At 35.7% G+C, this 15,954-nt stretch overlaps 1 protein-coding gene across 1 annotated transcript in view; it reads right to left on the bottom strand.

The window, feature by feature from the left end:
• Nucleotides 1–6,649: 6,649 nt before the first annotated feature.
• The window catches only part of LOC119838879 (leucine-rich repeat serine/threonine-protein kinase 1), a 75,813-nt gene continuing 66,508 nt past the window's right edge, over nt 6,650–15,954 (bottom strand). The window contains exons 51-58 of the mRNA XM_038365022.1: nt 15,660–15,803; nt 15,003–15,113; nt 14,234–14,391; nt 13,643–13,776; nt 12,255–12,374; nt 11,537–11,644; nt 10,599–10,695; nt 6,650–7,484 (exon numbers count right to left, since the gene is read on the bottom strand). Coding sequence (XP_038220950.1) covers nt 10,621–10,695; nt 11,537–11,644; nt 12,255–12,374; nt 13,643–13,776; nt 14,234–14,391; nt 15,003–15,113; nt 15,660–15,803 — 850 coding nt within the window. The 3' untranslated portion in view covers nt 6,650–7,484; nt 10,599–10,620. The remainder of the gene's footprint in view (nt 7,485–10,598; nt 10,696–11,536; nt 11,645–12,254; nt 12,375–13,642; nt 13,777–14,233; nt 14,392–15,002; nt 15,114–15,659; nt 15,804–15,954) is intronic.

Genomic DNA, 15,954 nt, shown 5'->3' with positions numbered 1-15,954 from the left:
CGCAAAATACTCGTACAAACTAACACTTATTAGCATACCATGAACAATCTCTAATTCAAACTTTCATGTAATTTGATATATAAACAAGAGATTATTCAGATTTAGACCGAACTTAGATAGGGCGATATGTGAGGCACCAGCTTTCGAATAAAGATAGAATCATACAAATCGGTTCACTTCGTAGAAAGTTATGAGGTAACAAACAAAAAAGATATACAGTACTACTTCGAAATCTGTTTACAAAGCAGCGGTTAGTCTAAACTCGGATTAAAACAATGATTAATATACAAGGGAATAAGCAATACAAATGTAACAATCGCGATGATCTCACTTTTAACGGTCAATTATTCAAGGTTATGTGGAGTTTTTTAACGCTCTACAATTCATATTCACATAAGTGACGTTTTAACGACTGTGAGGACAATAATGCTGTACATAACTCCGCCCGCGGCTTCACACGCGCGTAATCAAAGAGAAATTATAGATTGTAGTTCAAATGTTTTGTCGGCGTAGTTTCCATTTCTGTGGGTTTTCCAAGACAATCCTATCCTACGAATCCTACTAATATTATATCCTATCCTACTAATTATTATAAATGCGAAAGTTTGTAAGGATGTGTGTGTGTGTTTTGTGACTCTTTCTCGCAAAAACTACTGAACGGATTGCAATGATATTTGGTACGAAGACAGATGGATATATGGAATAACATATAGGCCACTTTTTATACCGATATTCCTACAGGATACGGATTTACGCGGGTCAAACCACGGGGTGCAGCTAATACTATCCCATGTCTCATTCTCGGGGTTACGAACCATCTTCGTATTGAATTTCGTCCAACGATTGATAAAGGGAATAGAGAAATGGATTGGGAACCGCGAGGAAAAGGACGCGAGCCTGCGATTGCCCGCTCTAACATACAATAAACACCCACACTGACGCCCTCTACAGACAGTTCCTTTTTAATGTCATCGCGGGTAGTTGAGCTGGTGATTCGCCTGATGGTAAGCGATCACCACCGCCCATGACCATTCGTAGAGGCTCAGACCTCTGCGAATGCGCTGCCCGCTTTTAAGGGGTAACGGATAAGGAAAGGATTGATGGCTGGAAGAAGGCATGGACTGGGAAGGCCTCCAGCTCCCCCACTCACCGTACGAAACACAATAAAATTCTATTATTTCACGACGTTTTTGCGGCGGTGTGGTACTTCCCCGGTGCGAGCTGGCCCAATGCGAGCAGAAGCGTGCTGGACACCCACCATAAAAGTCTACAGGCAGATCGCGCGTAAAAGAGTTTTCACCGATCAATTATGCGCCGACACAAAGGCCGGCCCGATCTCGCGGCGTGTTTGCGATGCAAGTGTGCACAGCGCTATCGCGATCTCAAGGCCGCTGATAGCGGCGGTGTAATTCGCTCGATGATCTGATGCTTTCCATTTACATTTGTAAAACGCTCGTCTTACGTTTCACCTGGGTGTTTGTATGTAACCGACTCGTTTGGACTCGATTCAACCCTTTCGTCTTTAATATCGCTTAATGATGTTAAATAGAACTAACATAAAATTCACAAACAATTGGGAAATTTCACAGTTAAATGAAATAAAAATTAACGGTAATTTTTACAATAATCATCCTAATTATCATAATTATTTTTAGCAAAGATTGAACCGACTTCAAAACCGCTAAAACCCAAAAAAAAAAAAAATTACAATAAGTTAATGCGCTACCCACTTATCTACTTGAAGTCAGTGCCAGCCAAGTGTAATGGTAGATGATAAAAGATTGATACTACCACCTTACTACATAGTATCATAAGTAGTAACTTACTACCTATTCCCTACTTAGCTTGGCTGGCACCGACTTTAAATAGACGAGTGGGTAGCGAATATAGTAGTTGTTATATTAATTTATTTCTCGCGTTAGAATGGTTTGGAAGTCAGTCCATTTTTTGCGAGTCAATTAAAAAAACATTATAATCAACTAGTAGGAATATCAACATAATGTTACTACATGTTTAATATGCATTTGACCATCTCCCAGACCTGACACCAAACCATTAACAGATGTACGTTTTAGACCGAGTAACTGAACAGTTGCTTCAGTTACAAATGAAGCTTGTGAGCCTTGGTCTAACAAAGCTCGTAACATAAATATACTTCCATTATTTGACTGAGCCATAAGTAGTGTCGTAGCTAGCAAAACATTGTAGCTTTTATGCTCACGTTATTCCAGTTATCCAGCAATCTACGTACCAAATTTCATTGCGATCGGTTCAGTAGTTTTCGCGTGAAAGAGCAACAAACGCACACACATCCTCACAAACTTTCGCATACATATTAGTAGGAATCGGCCGTTCATTTTTGCTTTACATATTATAAAGAAAATTATACTCGTATGATATATCTTATCATACGCGTATAATACAATCACAGGAGCCGCCCAAACACTTATTAATTGATAACCCCATTTGATGAGTCACTCAATAAAATATGACCCTTAACGAATTTAATGAGATGTAGTTATGATGTTGTAATGAATCCATCAATTGGTTTTTTATTATCTCGTAATTCAATGGCAGCCATGTTTTATTGTTATAATTAAATGTTTCCTATTTAGAAATTGAATAGTTTCTAACGGATTATAAATGCGATTTATTCATTTTTTAATTTAACCCGATGTTTCGAACACCTAATAGTTAAGAGATAACTAACATATAAAATTCAGCCATTCAATTCATAAAAACAGTCGAATTCAGAATCTCTTTCTTTTTTGATGTCGGTTAATAAGCTAAATCACGCTTTATTTTTTTGCAACTGCAAAAAATGCACGATTTCATTCTAGCTTACTCGACCTCTAAACATTTTGCTGACTACAAAAAAAAATTTAACAAATAAAAAAAAATCTATCACTACGCGCTAGGCTAGGTATAATCACCATCATCAGCCCATATTTGGTACCGTCAGGGACACGGGCCACCTAATACAGCTAGTAATAAATATACTATAATATGTTTGTTACTCTCATGCAAAGAATGCTCAATGGTTTTTGATGATACTTCGGTATATACTATATAGCAGTTTATGTACCAGAATAACTCATAAGCTATAATACTTGCTTTTACAGGTGAAACCGCGCGGCACAGCTAGTAAATCTTCAAAATATGACGACACCTTCATTGCTTACATTCTACAACCAAACTTTACCTAAAATAACTGCATGCAATTCTACCCATTCTTCTTGGAAATAAATTAAAAATTTGTTTATAAAGTAAAAAAATCATAACAATAAGAGTCAACGACCACTAGTCTCATTGAGGTCAATTGCGTTACAAGCACTATTTAATTATAAATATTAATAATAAATTATCTTTGAATCCAATACTGACGGTTCGGAAAACTTTAAAATACAATTTTAAAATCATTTAGATAAATCGAATGAGTTAATTAAAAATTATGTTATGTTCCTTCGTAAAGCTGATGACTCATTAGAATATGTCTCTTAGTCTATCTATGTTTAAATACAAATTATGAGTGTCGGAGTCGAGCATGCTTGGACATGAATTAGGCCAGCTCGCACCAGGGAATACAGCCCCACAGAAGATTGGTGTGTCATAGTTGTATGCTATTGTGTTTCGTACGATAGGTGGAGGAGGATGGAAACATGCAACCTTTTCCTCACCCTAGCCAGTTCATTTCTTTATTACCATTGACATTCCTTTCCCTATCTTCTACACTTTAATGATGACAATGCATTTGCAGTGACAACATCCCTACAAATGTTCATGGGTGGAAGTGATCATTTACAATCAGTCAAAATTACCAGCTCAATGGCCCAATATAAAAGGAAAATCAATACAAATGTAGGAAAATCATTCTCTGGTAGATTCTATATGTATGTGATAAAGTTTTAAAAATCATACTAATATTATAAATGCGAAAGTATGTAAGGATGTGTGTGTGTTTGTTGCTCTTTCACGCAAAAACTACTGAACCGATTGCAATGAAATTTGGTATGTAGACAGCTGGATGACTGGAGTAACATATAGGAAACTTTTTATTCCAATATTCCTACGGTATACCGACTTACGAGGGTGAAATCGCGGGGCGCAGCTAGTATTAACTAAAGATTGTTGTGTGATAAAAATAGCAAACATGGGCTTAGTCAGTGGGTGTTCAAAATATAACCTTTATCTCAATCACTGTTAATTTCTTTTTTACTGTTTCACTACACTTGGTAAATGCTCCTAAAATTCCTTGCGGAAGCTTAATTCTACCTTATTAGGGTAATTTCATGCACATTTACATGCTTCACATTTTATTCATATCAGTATTCATTACCCATTATTGTTATGACTGCAACATCATAAATCTTTGATTATTTGTTATGGCCATAAACCTTAGTAGATGGCCATTTTTACCTCTACTGGTTATATTCTGTATAGAAGCCATACAGAATATATGTGAGGAAGTGAGTAAAAATTATAAATACTGGACGGAAATATGAAACATAAGGTGTTAAACTATCACTAAGTTTTAGAAACCATTGCATAATATTTTAAATTATTCATTCAACAGCTCTTAAGGTATTTGACCTTAAATAACAGAAATAGAATATTTATTTGTATAATCAATGTCATATAATAAAGGTATATTTATTATCATATAAAGGTATTATTTATTTATCATCTATAGCACAATTATAACAGTGACAACTTAACCAATTTTGAAAGTTCATTTATTGTAGATGATAGACTTGAATGTATGTTATCCCTAATTGCTACAGGCCATGTATCTCAGGTGAAGCTGGGCCAACTGATAGTATATATTGATTTTATGTGTTCTATTGATTGATTGATAATATGTTTATAACACTGATATGATGATATAGATTCGTTTTAAATTATGGACTTGCTTTTTATACACCTAGTAAAACTGCTGTTATCGTGCCAGTTACTGATATTTACATGAATATTCAAACCTACAAGCGAAGGACGACATTGAGAACTTTTTTTTTCAATTTAAATATTTAAAATAGGTATAGTTTGTCACAAATTTGAACTGATTTAGAAATGACTAGTTGCACCCCGTTTCACCTGCATAAGTCCGTATCCCGTAGGAATATCAGGATAAAAAGTTACCTATATGTTATTCCAGTTGTCCCGCTATTTCGTACTAAATTTTATTGCAATTTGTTCAGCAGTTCTCCCGTAAACGAGCAACAAGCACACACACATCCTTACACAACTTTCATATTTATAATATTAGTAGGAAGTAGGATTTAAGCAATATTTAGCTATATAATCTATGAGGTCATGGGATATATTTTGTTATGTTAAGTTATTTTCACAGCTGGTCATAGCCAGTTAGTGAGCTAGTAGATTGTATTTTAATTTAATGACTATTACTGAGACTGGCTAGATATGAAATGGTTTACTGTTTTGCTTATATAGATTTGCATTCAAGGTATGCAATCTATTTTAAGTTAACTTTAAGTGACCTAGATTTATATAATTGAAATGTAATGCCAATGCATTAATTTTATATGGAAAATATTAAGCCTGAATTAATACCATAAATTCGACAGATTAGGAAAATAAAGTTGTTACGTGTAGAAAACATTAGGTTTATATGTTATCACGTAATTATTTTTTAATTCACTTTCGAGGTCACACTAAGTAATCGCAAAATCGTAAAAGATCTAAAATAAAGCAACATTTTTATTTTACGCTGAAATATTAATAACTTAACTGTAAATTATATGCGTTAATATTGTAATTCAAGCCGTGATAACGTTCTGACATATTGCGTCGAATTCCTTCGAAGCCTACTTTCATCTTAAAGTAGGTAAATCATCCGCACTTTCCACTTCAGATAAAGTTCTTCAAAACTTTTGAAACTCAATAAAACTTGAAAAAACTTACCTGAAGTAGGGCAAAGATGTTTTCTTCAGCTTTTTCTTCAAAGAATTACATCCAAATCTCGTCCAATTCACATATAAAATATGATTATCTCACTAAAATAGTTTGACGCGATAATTATTTATTTTTCAAATAAATTTATAAGAAAATACATTAACACGTTGAATATAGATTAAATAAATATTACTTTATAATCTAAAGACACGAAAATCACTTGATAAAAAGTTTTATGAGTCCGCGTTATGAAATAAGTCGGCGTTTTTTGTCGAAAACAGAAAAACTTGTAAAATACCTGTACAGTGACAGGTCCCGTATAGGGCTGTCGCGTCACATACAGATTATAAAAGGTGAACTACTTTACAGATCTACATAAAAGTAACGATATTAAAAAATCTTACTAGTTAATTTAAAATAACATTAATTTTCTATTAAAAATGTTAGTCTGTCTGTTTGTCAATCTGTTTCTTTTAGAGCGACTGAACCTATTTGGATGAAATTTGGTACAAAGACGGTTTGAGATCCAAAAAAAGACGTAGAACAGATTTTTTAAATTCTTAGACATAGATTATTTTTTTTAAAGTAATCTATTAGGTTGAGACAGAAAATGAAGTTGGCGTTTTTCGTGGGTAAATTCTAGCTGGAATGTAGGCTAAATTCAGTAATATCTTCGTATATTATTTTTTTTATCTTAAATACAATTAAAGAAAGTTGCCTCAAGAATAAAACAACACTATTAATTCAATATTTTATTACACATCTTTGGTACTTCAACACAAGCTGCAAGCGAGTATTCTGCAGAGCGAAACGAACTTAATGCATAACAAAATAGGTACTATTATATCCTGATCTCAAATTAAAATCATTCTTTTTTCGCAGCATTATGTTATTGATGTAATTGTATATATAAAAAATGTGACCTTAAAACTCACGCAATGTTCATCGAATTGGCATCATTTAACACTTATTTAATTTAGATTACACATTATCATCGTCCCACTTTGCTCATATTTTTGATATACTTTTCCCCTATTTTTAAAGTGGACATGGAAAGGGACATCATATACCAACTCCCAACTAAACATACGAAGTTACTTCAAGAAAATACTACGTTTTATTTACATAGAAAACGGTATAAAAATAATAAAGCAATTCAGTATTAATAACACTTCAAACACAAAACATATATCTTATAACTATTGAAATATACAAACAGCTTCAAGCACTAGGATATTTAATACGAAGACTGACTGACAAGGCTTTTTTTGGTATATTCATTCATTTAAATTTTTATTGATTAATATAAAAAATAATCCGTATCTACATCTACACTTACACACTATATTTTAAAGAGAAAAGAGTTGTTTGTTTGTATTGATTGGGCTTGGATCCGAAACGGATGAACCGGATTGGAAATCATTTCTCTATTAAATCTACGTTATCCCGAGCGATATAGGCTAAATTTAAATTCTTCCCAGGTCAACCCGGACGGAGCAGGGTTGTGCGTTTCCAAATAAAAACATAATTTTCGAATCGATTCATCCAGTCGGAAGCTGTCAGGTCAAGAAACCCTAAAAAAAATACAGTTAAATTGAGGACCTCCTCATTTTTGCAGTTGGTTAAAAACAGAGTTTAAAAACTAATTTTTGACATCATTTCTATACAGAAAAAACAAAAGGGCATCATTTCATGTAAATTATTTGTGAAATAATAAAAACTGCAGCTGTAAATTTCTCCAAACACCAAACAAATGCTTTGTCAGTCACCTCATAGTTTTGACTCTAACTGTACTATACCATCAAAGTAAAACATGGAACTTACACAACGAACAAAAGAAACAAAGAGTTTGTTTGAGCGCGCTAATCTTAGGAACTGTTAGTCCGATTTGAAAAAGTCTATCAGTGATAGATAGTCCATTTATGGACGAAGGCGAAATAGGCTATACAACATTGTGAACGACGTGGGTGAAGCCGCGAGGCACAGCTAGTCTGTTATAAGCATGAATATGTATATGTAATGTGTTATACACCATGTTTATACAATGCTTGCTTGGTTATGGAAAATTCAGGCTTCTATTTAAGACACAACGAACATGTAGGGAGTCGAAAAGAGCCTGAAAAAAGGATGGCACGGCCGTGCTGATTTTATGTTCGGCCTGGCGGGGGCACTGCCGTGCTCTCAGCTTCCCTATACTCTATTTTGACATAAGTGACAAGAAACGTGCTAGAAATATAGCGATACAAGGATGTTTTGGCGCGAAGCAAAATTCGGAACTAACGCCTCCATTTTGCAAAACGTCATTTTATGACAGATCTTTGAGTGTGTTGTTGTAAGCCCGTAATTTTTCTTATTTACAATAATTTTACTCATCCCAATCTAATAATTTAAACTGTCTCTTTAAATTAACAAAGCAAACATTTATTGATGTCGAGATCAGATTCACTGCTTTGTTCTTTTCCCAATCCATTATTACCTGAAACGGGGGAGATTTTTTTGCATTGGCAAACCTTTTTTCACACCTACGCACTTCTGTCAGATTCATTAGAGCCAAAAGATCCTTGTACTACTGTACAATACAAATGAAAAAATATAACTATGAGGTAAGTTTTAAACGTTTTAGAATAAACTAGAGTAATTTACGTATTTTTATCATATCATGGCCTTGATATCGACTTTCAAAAGTACATAACGTGTATGCTGTTTGCAAGAATTAACTACAATAACTTAAATAACAATTTGCGAAGTCGTGCATTGCAATTTTTAACCTTAACTTCTTGAAAATAAAGTTCAATTTAGCATAACACAACATTACTTGAGTATTATATAAAATTATAGAAATTTACAACTCTTCAAGTCCAGAGTGAATAGGCTTCTCCTAGGCAGGCGTGCCCATTCATAGATCGCATCCCTGCTTTACATCAAGTAGGATAGCGGTCAAACGTCTGCCTATCAAGTATTAAAATAAAAGAAAAAAAAATCATTCATTTACAAGTACGCGCTTACATACAATAAATTCTCATAAATTCCTATTTATTTATAATAAACTAGATGCACGCCCCGGCTCCGCCCGGGTTGTCATTTATCGTAATTAAAATTATTTAAACTATCCTATCTCTCCAGTTGGATCGTACTGCACATGGTGTGCGAACTTTATTATAATCGGTTAAGTGGTTTAGGAGTCCATTGAGGACAAACATTGTGACACGAGATTTATATATATTAAGATAACACTCGAACGTCACTTAACTATTAACTTAATTAAAGCGACATCCATAACTTAAACTCAACGTAGAGTTGAAGTTGAGTGACGTGTAAGTGTACTTTAGTATATCTTTAATATTTCAATGGAAGAAATAAATGTCCGTATATACATGCTCAGTGTATAGTTTTTTTGATTGTTTGAATGTTCTAATCTCAGTAACTACCGGACCAATTTCAAACTTACATAATTGGAAATGTATTGGATCATAGAGTGCTATATAAAAATGCGAAAGTTTGTGATGGATATATGTGTATGTGTATGTTTGTTACACTTTCACGTAAAAACTACTGAACCGATTGCAATGAAATTTGGTACTTTGGAAATTTGGTTTGGTAGATAGCTGGACAACTGGAATAACATAAAGGCCCCTTTATATCCCGATATTCCAATAGCATACGGACTTATGCGGGTGAAACCGCAGGGCGCAGCTAGTATTACTATACAATCCATTGAAAGACTATAGAATTACGAAACTAATAACAAAAACACCCACAAACACGATTAAATACGCGAATTTACACGAATCACTTACCAATTAAAATTCTATAACCTAAATTCCGGGCTTCCGCATTGGACGTACAAAAAGACATTTAATCAAACGCTACAGAGCGATTTTTTTTTAATATTGAAAGGAAATTAAGAGATTAAGAGAAGCGCCATCTAGTTTACAGATATAAAACAAATTGGCTATTAGTAGGGGAGCCCAAGAAACATTATAATGGTATTTTCTTGCGTTTGATTTTACGCGAGTACATTATTTACATTATTTATATTATATATTATATTATAATATACATTTAGAAATTAAAAACTTCACGACTCCAGTCTCCCCGTGCCCACGCTCGCTGTAAAGTGTTCGAAACGTCGGGTTAATAATATAATTAATAAATCGTGTTTAATATCCGTTAAAAGTTTTTAATTTCTAAACATTATAATAAACAAACATTATATGACTTTTTTTCTTGTTAATATCTAATCTGCGAACTCCAGTAGGTTTCCGAGACGCTCGACTAAATATATAGCATATTGGGTTCCCCCAATATATTGGGTTCTTCTGCTACTTAGTTCTAGTTTCTTGCCGGCTCTTATCTGAAGTAACTGCTTTCCGAATCGGTGGTCAATGTTAAAACTGAGTTATGACGATTCAAAAGTGCTTCTATAAGAAGTCGAATTGAATAAATTAATGTTTGAGTTTGACTCACATTGAAGTCGAAAGTCCTATAAACTAGAAGAATTGTAAAAAAAACTTCTAGGGACACCTACGCTAGAGTTATATAAAAATCTAGATTTTCTATTACCAATTTAGCTAACCTAAACATATCTAGGTTTTGCGCTTATAAATAGCTATTTATAAAATGTAATAAATTACTTAAATAAATTTAGGCAATTCGATGGCAGAATTTAGAGTTAGGTACGTAATTACTTTTCTAGATTGTTCTAGATCTTCAGTCCGGTATCCAATGTTGGGTTCGCCACAGTAGACAGTAGTAACCACTCAGCGCTATGTTCGGGTTGTTAGACTGAAAAATATAATCATGAATTACAATTTTTTGTATTTTTATTATCATATTTATAAGTTATTTCTGAATTAATTTATCCACTTAATAGATTTTATTCATTTATTTCATTTATTACATGTTATCAAATGTGTGATAATATCATTTAACGTGTGAATGAGCTGGCAATCCAGATGTCGGAAGGGCGTGAAAATGAGGTGTTTTTCCTCAGATATACCGAGTGGCATCCCTTTTACCAAGCGTTACTTATATTTATTTATATTTTATTCCTTTTTTTTTCTAATAATTTTCTGTTTTTTAATGTTATGTTATTATTTATGTGTTTGTGTGTTTCAAAATAAATGATTTTTTCTTTCTTTCTTTTCCAAGGCAGGATGCGAACTTGTACTCTTTGACATATATATTATGTTCTGAATCAGAAAAATATATAAAACTAGCTGTTGTCCGCAGCTTCGCTCACGCGGTCTTTATAAATCAGTCAGCCAGTCAGTCACCTCACAGTCAGTCACCAGAAAGTATATATATGGTTTAAAAAAATTAAAAAAGAAACACGCTCTGCTCTCGCTAGATCTTTAGCATATTTGTTCGGCACCTATAGTGTCGCGAAGCCGACTGACACGTATGACCGGGCGATTTTTCAATTCCCATATAGTTTTTTTTTTTCATATCATTTCAATTTAATTCTGATCGAAATCAGCCAAGCGTTTTTAAAATATATCTCCTGAATAGTACAAATTATGACTTATTTTCTTCACCCTTTTATGCTCCTTTTTAGAACAAATTAAAGAATAACGTGAGTTATTCAAGTGGAATGTCAATTTATCCCTCGAAACTTATTTCTCACTTGTGAAGGTGCATATCTATTAAGCAACGGTCGGTATCCGTCGCCCAGTGTTGCCAACATTGGATGGTTGGCGTTGCCATGCGGGTACAAGGGTAGTATTGCTCGAACCTGAAAAATAAAAAAAATATTTATCAGAACAGTTAGGTGACTATAGAACTCTCGCATTATACGTGTAAAATAATGTAATTTAATGGTTCAATAATATCTCTGTGTGTGAAACATCTACAATGGTTGATCAGAAAATTTTCTGAATTATTTATAAATTCCGATAGATGGCGCTATAGTAAAAACACGACATGTATTTTAATTATCTTTAACAACAGCCAGTATTTTACTACTTTAATACATCAAAAATAGATCCCAAGATTTAATTTAAAAATAAATATGTATGTCAATCCCGGGTTCAATGAAATCGGTTTTTGGAGTTATTAAATGTCCGGATATAGGTAACAGTCTGACGACATTTCTTTTTAAGTTACATGATGTTATCTTAACTTGTACAAATAAAGTTTCGCGTTGCTTGTTCGCGCTGGACTCTTAAACTATTCAGCCGATTGCAATCAAATTTGCACACCGTGTGCAGTTTGATCCAACTTAAAAGATTGTATAGTTTATATTATTTCAATCAATTACTATAAATGACTACACGGGCGGAGCCGAGGTAGCTAGAAAATGTATAAATTAGTAAAACAGTAAAAAAAGAAAACAGCGGTCGCACCTCCCCATCGTGCGGGCGGCAGACGGCGAGCGGGCGAAGCGACGCGGCGTGCGCGACCACCACGCAGCCCCACGCCGTGCCCACGTACGCCTCCGTGCCGCACACGCACAGCGACGTCACCTGCGCACACGCACCCCCACCCTCATCATCATCATCCCCGTTACAAGCAAAACTATCATCACCTGCTACATGGCGACCCTACCAGGATTACGTGAACCTGGCAGGGTCGCCATGTAGCCAGGATCACGTCATCCTGGCAGGGTCACCATGTAGCCAGGATCACGTCATCCTGGCAGGGTCACCATGTAGCCAGGATCACGTCATCCTGGCAGGGTCACCATGTAGCCAGGATCACGTCATCCTGGCAGGGTCACCATGTAGCCAGGATCACATCATCCTGGCAGGGTCACCACGTAGCCAGGATCACGTCATCCAGGCAAGGTCGCCATGTAGCCGAGGGGGCGGACAGATAATAACTAGCTCTCGTGGTCCCTTCAGTAAAGCGACTCGACGGAACACAGCGGGGTTTTAGTAGAACGGAATCCGAAATTAAATGCATAGCTACTGTCCGGGGGGTCCGTGGGTATCTTTGCAAGTGCTTTGCATTTCCCCACTCAATAAATAAAGGTCGGGGTGGAGTGTAATCCAAGTTGTAAATTTATTATACATATAAAAAACATTTATTGATAACAGATGTCAGACTGTCTGCCTTCAGTCTTATATCTGTGGGACACGTTTCTTTCAATTCACGAATATGATCATCATTCATCATTCTTATATATCAACATCATTTGTTTTTTTAAATATCCAAAATTTCAATTATTTGAATTCAAAGATCAAAGCTTTTCCTAAGTTTATTTTTCAACACGAGGTAATTAGAATATTTATTTATTTATTACTTGTTTATTCATTTATTTATTCACACCAAATAGAACTTACTACCATTACAGGATATTATCCTAATTCGACAGAGTTCTTTTATAAAAAAATCAGAGTTCTTTTTTAAAATAAATGCTAAACTACCTTCTTGTAACATCTTATCATCTTAATAAAATCAAAAAAGAGGAATAAGATCAAATTTAAACGGGATCAATTTAATTTTTAGTTTTATAGCATTCAAATGCTTTGTAAATGAGAAATTTACAGATTCGGGATTCGAACCCGCGCGAGACAATCCGTAGCAAAAATTATTTCACACTTTAAAACTTTTCACATCAAATGGGAGCACATTGGAAGCATAAATATGATACAATAAAGCATACCAAAAATAAACCATCAAATCCTCTCCTACAGCTCTGATTTCACAAACGAAACCAAACCAGGAAAAAAATCTACATTCGAATTGTTTACCTCCTCTTTTCAAAGTCGGTCAACAAATCCCAACTCACCCGACACCTGTCCTCGGTGAGGGGGTCGTCGCTCGCGATGGACTGCAGGCTCTCGGAGCTCGGCGCCAGCTTGCTGCAGTCCAGCCGCGCGATGCGCTCGCGGCTCGCCGCCGCGTACGCGTGCACGTACACGTCTGAAGTGTTTTAATTATAATACTAGCTGCGCCCGGCAAACGCTGTTCTGCCTCACTCTTACCATTTAGGGGTATGAAAAATAGATGTTGGCCGATTCTCATAGATACCGGATAAGCACAAAAAATTTCATCAAAATCGGTCGAGCCATTTCGGAGGAGTATGGCAACGAAAACTGTGACACGAGAATTTTATATATTAGATTATATTCACATATTGTGTCGATTTTTGATTGATACAGTTGTCACTGAATTTGAATTCCTCGAGGTAAAACTGTGATATGTCAATTCAAAAGTGGCTTCTAGAAGAGCCTATTCGAGTGAATTAATGTTAACATTAAAAACGATTTTTTTTTCTATTTGACCCAATCGTTCCTGAGATAAGCACATTCAATCAGACATCAGGCATATAACATCAAGTACGGATATTTTACTCGTAAATTTTTTCGCATAAACTAACCATTCTTACAAGCCGCCAGGACGGTTGGCAGCCTGGGGCACGCGGCCAGGTGTTTCAGGGGCATGGGCCGTGGGGCGGGGACGCTCTCCGCCCCACTCACGCCCTCCTCCGTTATCGTGTAGGTGAACAAGCCCGCACCGCCCGCCCATACTTCTAGCCTGTAAATATATATTATATTGGGATTACTGTAAGGTTAGCAAGTAATCTATAGATTATCATCAACATCATCATCATCTTCATCAGCATCATAATCGCAACAGAATTCGGAATCAAACATTTCACTTAGAGGGTGGGTTAGGTTAGGTGAGCTTTTTTATAAAGGCTGTTGGGCTGTTATCATGGCTGTTGGGCTGTTATCATGACATACAGCCTAGTGACAGGGAGACAGACAGCCATAATAAACAGACAGACAAGCTTTAGAAATATGGTCCATTAAGACGCTCGTGCCGGCTCCGCCCGGTTATCAAGATTCCTATTTTATCCCAAGGGAGCATTTAATCGGGATAAAAAGGATCCTATTAACCCAGTCAGCTCATACTCTGTCTGTATACCAAATTTCATCAAAATCCGTTCAGTAGTTTCAGCGTGATTGACGGACAAACGAAAAATCCTTCACATTTATAATATTAGTGTGATTTTAACTCTTGAAAACTCCATATCCCACTTACACTGGACATTGGCGCAGTCCCTCCGTTGGGTGAAGCCATTAAGAAAGAGAAGAAGAAAATGTGCTCAAGTCTTAGCCACATTACCGTAACAAGGAACTCACCCACTATCCGTGTGCACTGCGGTAAGACAATTTAACTCGGTGGCCGTGCCCAGCTCTGTTAGCACGAATGTGCTCTCCGCTTGGGGCCTCTCTGACGACACTAGGAATAATCTAGAAACAAACACAATTTAAAAGGCATAATTTTATTAAGAACAGTAAATTTTTAACTGAAAACTTCTAATCAGTCCTATCCTACTAATATTAAATTTTGTGATGATGGATGTATGTGTATATGTATGTGTACGTTTGTTACTCTTTCACTTAAAAACCGCTGCTGCTGAACCGATTGCAATGTAATATGGTACGTAGACAGCTGTACAACTGGAATAACACATGGCAACTTTTTATCCCGATATTCCCACGGGATACAGACTTACGCAGGTGAAACCGCGTCCGGTCAGAGAGCCAGACTGTAATGAGATGATCCATATAGTTCGACATCAGTAATTTTCTTTTCATACATATTGGAATATAAATGCACCCAGAATGACAAATTAAAGTAACTAATTATCACATTCATATCAATGTAGTTACAAATAATATAACGCACAATCACTGAAATTAATATAATAATTTAACAATTTGTAAAGTGTACTTTAGAAATTGTAATTGCATTACAGTGTTTGTAATTACAACAAGAAAAGTGCGCACACGCACCTGCCGCAGGTGAGCGCGAGTGCGACCCGGCCGTGCGGGTGCAGCGGGTGCAGCGCCGCCACGCCCGCCCCGCCCGCGCCCGCGCCCCCCCCACCCGCCGTCTCGCACACCTTGGCGCTCCACAGCAGCGCGCACTCCGATATCCTATACGGGGATATCAAATAATAATAATAATAATAAAAATCATCTTTATTTAGTTCTCACAACATTAGTCCATAACAATATGATAACATAAATAATTACCCAATAATCTGTACCAAATAGTAATGGAGTGAATATGTGTGTGAGAATTTCT

The sequence above is a fragment of the Zerene cesonia genome, unplaced genomic scaffold (genome assembly GCF_012273895.1).
Source record: "Zerene cesonia ecotype Mississippi unplaced genomic scaffold, Zerene_cesonia_1.1 Zces_u006, whole genome shotgun sequence".
Taxonomy (NCBI): Eukaryota; Metazoa; Arthropoda; class Insecta; order Lepidoptera; family Pieridae; genus Zerene; species Zerene cesonia.
This window is presented reverse-complemented; position numbering and strand designations above follow the sequence as displayed.